The sequence below is a fragment of the Aquarana catesbeiana genome, linkage group LG09 (assembly GCF_042186555.1).
Source record: "Aquarana catesbeiana isolate 2022-GZ linkage group LG09, ASM4218655v1, whole genome shotgun sequence".
NCBI classification, from domain to species: domain Eukaryota; kingdom Metazoa; phylum Chordata; class Amphibia; order Anura; family Ranidae; genus Aquarana; species Aquarana catesbeiana.
The window spans coordinates 208064029-208070028 of NC_133332.1; the positions used below are offsets into that span (position 1 = coordinate 208064029).

The 6000-nt window shown below is 42.0% G+C and overlaps 1 protein-coding gene across 1 annotated transcript in view; it reads left to right on the top strand.

Annotated features, from left to right (window-relative positions):
* PPP1R26 (protein phosphatase 1 regulatory subunit 26) overlaps window positions 1-909 on the top strand; it is a 64552-nt gene extending 63643 nt beyond the window's left edge. Inside the window, exon 4 of the mRNA XM_073599603.1 lies at window positions 808-909. Within this exon, the coding sequence (XP_073455704.1) occupies window positions 808-873 (66 nt within the window). The 3' untranslated portion in view covers window positions 874-909. The remainder of the gene's footprint in view (window positions 1-807) is intronic.
* Window positions 910-6000: the final 5091 nt, after the last annotated feature.

Genomic DNA, 6000 nt, shown 5'->3' on the forward strand with positions numbered 1-6000 from the left:
CACAGTACTGATCTTGGAGGGAGTACAATTTATGGATTTGGGCTTTCAAGGGGTGGAAAGTTTGGGGATCACTGATGTAAACAGAGGGAGAGAGTGTGCTGTCTTTTTAGTGCAACTCTGCAGCATTAGGGGTGTCAGTCTCTTGTCCTGTGGTGTACAGTAAAACCAGGCCAAAAAAAAATGTTATTAAAGAGGAGCCCCCCCCCCCCCCCCCCAAAAAAAAAAAATGTCAGCAGCTACAAATACAAGTAACTGTTGACTTTTAATATAAGGACCGTACCTATCCAGGGATCTAGTGCTGTCCTTACCCGAGCCGATTCTTCAGTTGGCTTCGGGTCCAGGCACCGGCATCTTAACTAAGGGAAACCGGCAGTGAAGCTTCACAGTCGGCTTCCCACTGCTTATACGCAAACCATGCTAAGCTTTGGGAATGGTCCCTCAGTCTTCTGGGACCTGTGATGTATCCCAGAAGGCTGCAGGGAGAAGGGGGTGTCAAACTTCTGCTTGGATCACTGGAAGTGGGAGCAGGTATCTGTCAAAACCATGTACCTCCCCCCCAAGCGCCAATTGGTAATAAATTGAAATTAATTAATGAATAAAACTAATCAGATTGACTGTTATTGTTTCTTTAAATGTCTTGTTGTTCTCTGCCCAGTTTAGAAGTTGGTATACAGTAATAAATGCTGCAGCTGGAACACCCTTGTGACTCGTTAGCCAGACATGTACAGGAAAGAATTACACCTGTGACAGTTATGTGAACGGTCCACTGGGCGTGTGATTATAGATTTGAATATTTTCTATTGTTAGGATAAGAAAGCAGATTCCATACACAAGAAGACCGCAGAGCTGCTGGTGAAGACACTACGATTCTAAATTATGCTGTAAGTGCAGAAGCTTCCTTCAGGCAGGTGAGACTATAAGCAGTCTTTGCAACACTAAGGAGTGCCAGTATAGACCGCTTATTTTTCAGAACTACAGAAATGTCTAAATGCGCCTTAGTACGCCCCAGGTGAACAAGGCCTTCCCCTAATTATTATGTACATTTAGACATTTACTGCCTGCATCATGTGATAAATAACTAACATGTTTTTACTGGATTGATTTTAATGATTTATCTCAGTGTTTTAGCAGTATCTACCTCACATATTTACCAAATTTACAGTATTTATCTCAAATTTAATATCGTACTTTGATGAATTTACTTTTTTATTGCATGCAATTTGTCTAAAAATACCCAAATATTGCATTTGATAATTGTTATTGAACTGCCCCATAGTCCCAGAAGGATCTCTGAAACAACTAGGTAATATTGCTGCAGGAGATATGGTAAACAAAAAAGCTGTTAACAATCCCATAATGCTTCGGTTTCTTGCTAGTGTTGTGTTAGAATGGACATCTTTTCTCCTCAGAAAAAAGCAAACCAAATTTACTAGACATTGTTTTTTTTTTTTTTTTTTCATTTTTGTCAAGATTTTTCTTTCAATGAAGATTCTTTGTTAACTGCAGAGCCACCAGAGATCCTTTTGCAGTTTTCTGGATCAGCTGATCTGTGGCATAGCCTAGGAGGCTGTACCTTAACCCTGTAATAATGAAGATGCAGGGCCTGCCTGTAATGTGACCTTCAGGTATTGGGATCTGCTTGCTCTGCCAACTCTTTACACATAAGGGTGGATTTACTAAAGGCAAATAGACTGCATTTTGCAGGTGTAGTTGCTCCAGGATGATGGATCCAGCCCTGAGGATAGTTCTGCGTCCTGAAGTGGCTAGGGTTTAAATGGACCAACCAGTTCGGAGATAGGATTTCCAAAATTGGCACGTCATTCTGATTTCAACAAGTCCAGTCACAGCACATGGCTGCCATGATCAAGCTCCATACAACCATTTTGTTTTATAACTGAGGAATTCTGTACAACCAACATATACCATTTTATATGTGCGCCTAACCCAAACTTTGTATTATCAAAAGGAATTATTGTATCCCTCTGCAACTAATATTTTATTTTATGAGAGAAAAAATATATTCCTGTGATCTCTGACATAAAGTCAATTGTTGGTAGATGGTTCGGAATCTTTTATGTGTATAGGCCTTTTGCCCTGCTGGGTTTGTAGACAAAACAGCAAGAGCTATCAACTAAAACTCAATGAAGGTAACAGTTAATTTATGTATAGCTACAAGGATATCAGAATGTCATTGACATCTAGGTGTCATTTTTGGCCTACAGGCCTGGTCTTCCCTTTCAAATCCTAATTTGGGAACATCTGTCTTCTATTGATTACTGGAATTAAAAATAGTGGAGCTCACTCCTTTAAAATATAGAAGTGAGCTGATACCACAGCTATTTGTAATATCACCCCATTTCTATGTTCTTAATGTAATCTCACTTCTTGGTATTATCCCCTACTATTACATTTGGGACACAGCAGATCTCTTGTGTAAGATGCCCTTGCTCATTCTTCACAATGACAAGTTAGTCTTACATGACCAGGTTGGTGGGAGTTTCCTGGGCATTCTGGCACCAGCCAAGTCCTCTGTTCATATCTATTCAAAGTCCTACCAAGTGGACGTCCAGTTTTATGCAGATTCATCTTTTGGTCGCAAGGTTCTTGCAGCGGCACTCTGACTTTGGGTCTGTTGATCCTTGTTGTTGCCTATTTTTTGCCCGCCCTTCTCATTTATTGCTTGGGAATGTCCCATGGTCTATGCAGCATGTCCTCCAAAAGCTTGCCAGTGTCCAGTCACCCAAAGGTACGAGCCTAAAACCCAGGGTCTATAAATAATCAGCCTGCGTCCTGTACTGTACTCCAAGATATGAAATTTAAAGGTAGATCAAGATCAGGCTTTTTACCAAGGCATGATGTAGTATGCAGGCTTTGTTTTATCAGGTTTGTACTGTGCTAACAGGGTCACTTTCGTCCAAAGCCCTGCAGTCTTCCTTGCTAAGGGTTCTGATTGCGTCGACTGATCCTCTAAAGCTGCTCTTGCCACCTCCCCTCTTACCAACTTTCTTCATGTACACGAACAGCAGCCACTGTGTGCTCTGCATTGTATGTGATGATGTAGAAGTATCCGCTTACATTCTGGCGCTGGAGAGTGGATTAACGGGCTATGGCTGGACTGTAGATTAAGGTATGTAATACTTGTATTACATTATCGCCTAGTTAAACGAACATTCTCTGCTGCAGCTGGGGGGCTTTTTGATATTTATTTCATGTATGCTTAGAGTTAGGATTTAAGTATGTTTTATTTTCTTAGAGGCCACGAATCCTTTAACATTTCAGTGTTGTCGATGGAGCTTAACCTGTATTCCTTTGAATCTAGCAGTCATGTTAAGAATATATTGGGAAATACCTCTGGAAACAGCAGATGAAACTGCATTATATTATATTTCATATTATATTTAAGGCTAAACAATTATTTTTTGCCTTAGATTATCTGTCCTAACTCATCTACCACATGGTGATCTGAGAGTTACGTGTTGCTATTATTACTTTAGCATCCGTCTATTAGATTACTCAAAACTGTTTATTTTTATTTAATTTTTTGGTGCGGTTCCCAGCTGTCTGCCAGTGGACCACGTGACAATACCAAGATTTGCCATCTGATGACAGCTGTGTACTGTGGCTTATGGGAAGACGGCGCAGCTAGGGTCTGGAAAACATTATGGATACAACTCTCCCAAGGGTTTTACAAATTTCCTGCTCTGTCAAAAAAAAGGTTTGGTTAAAGTTGGCTTTTCCTGGCTTCCTCTGTGTGTGTGTTTGGAGCATAAATATAATATTCGCTAGCATCATTTTTTTTTTTTTATCCAACAAACTTTTATTCAGTTTACAGAGGTACATTACATACATGTTTCTTATTGTCATAAGCATTGCATTATATTACAAACAGTTTCATCAAATCATTACTGAGATCAACCAGAAAAACACCTATTTGTGAAGCCTACCGGTCTAATATCGCTCATTCCACTTTATTTCTTCACATATCACCTTCGTCATCCAACATTTATTCCCAGTAATCTGTCTGCTACTAAGTCTAACAGGGCTAGTCCTGGTACATCTAACCACAACGCCCACAACTTCTCAAACTTATGTGTACTGCCTCTATGTTGGCATACCAGTTTTTCCATTCTCAGTACTACACCTATATTCTCAATCCATTCCTTGGTAGTGGGGGGAGCCTCTGATCTCCAATGTACCATAATTAATTTTCTTGCCTGGAATAAAACTCTATGTATGGCCTCTCTGCAATGTTCTTCCCACTCATATTCCTCCAGAGCACCCAAGAGACAAGCTCTGGGATCCTGTGGAAGGGAGACTTTAAATACCGAGTTGACCATGGTCACTACATTTGCCCAGTAGGTGTGTAGTTTAGGGCATCGCCACAGCATATGAATAAGACTTCCGTGGTCTCTTTTACACCTAGTACAGGTAGGGTCCAGCTGAAGATTCATTAAGTGAAGCCTATGAGGCGTGTAATACGTTCTTAAAAGAGTGTATAGTTGGGTCAATCTTTGTGATATATTTAATGAACATTTTCCCACTGCCTGAAATATTTCCTCCCACTGCTCTCCATCTAACTGTCCGGCATCTGCCTGCCACCTCTCCCTCACCCTCAGAGGATGCCGCCTCATCATGGACTGCAACAGGATAGCATAGCATTGGGAGATGAATCCTTTGGATGAGGCCGCATCCTCCAGAAGGCCAAATACAGGAGTCGGGGACAGGCACCAATCAGATGAACGGCCCTGCACTGCCACCGCATGGCCAAGCTGCAGATATAGAAAATACATTGAGGATGGAAGACCATAGGCTACCTTCAAATCTTCAAAGGGACGTAACACACCATTACGGAATATATGTTTGAGATGAGTAATTCCAAACTGTTTCCACTTAGCTCCAGCCTGCAGCTTGGCCAATTCAGTGTATGTTCCATTCAACCATATGGGACTGTATTCAGTATAACCCTCTACACTCTGAATGTACCTGGCTTTGTTCCATATCTTTTGTATTAAGTTGAAAGTTGGGTATTTCTTATGAGGTTTATCAAATGCCTCCAATGCCATGGGAACAGGTCCCCTATGCACAGTGTGTAGGAGTAATTGTTGTGCAGAACTCTGCAACCGAATCTCTGTCCCCCCCCGCTGGTGGAAACATGCCAATGAGGTGCTGCAGCTGGGCTGCTAAGTAGTACAACCATGGGTTCGGCAACCTCTGTAAATGTTCAATTTTAATCCTAGGGTTTTTATCTTTCCATATAAGACTTCGGAAGATGGCATTGACAGTATGAAACACTTTCAGTGGTATAACCATAGGGGCGTTATGAAGGAAATATAATAATTGGGGCATAAGTATCATCTTAATTAGGTTTACTCTACCCGCCACAGAGAGGGAGAGTGATTTCCAAGTTTTAACCTTATCTCTGAACCTCAACAGCAGGGGAGAGACATTCAGACGCAGAAAGTCCCTTGGGTTAGCTGTAATGTGAATTCCCAGGTATTTAAAGGACGTGGCTAAGGGTATAGGGCAAGCTGGATTAACTATCTGCGTTTCGTCCCCGTCCAGCAGGAGTAAAGCAGATTTTGACCAATTAATAAGTAGGCCTGAGAATCCTCCGAATCTGGATATGGTGGACATGGCCTCTTTTCGGGAGGTATCCGTGTCCCCTAGCAGAAGCAGAGTGTCGTCCGCATAGAGCATGACCTTTTCTTGCATACCGCCATAGCAGAAGCCTGTAATATGTTGATTTGCCCTAATCTCAATCGCCAACAGCTCACTTGCCAGGGCGAAGAGGAGGGGGGACAGAGGACAACCCTGTCTCGTTCCCCTCCTCGATGTAAAGTTCCATGACAAGGAGCCGAAGCTCCTAATGGCCGCCTGCGGTTGACTGTACAAAAGCCTCACCCAGGTGATATAGTTAGGACCGAACCCAAATCGCAACAAAATAGACCAGAGGTAGTTCCAGTCTATGCTGTCGAACGCCTTTGTGGCGTCCAATGACAG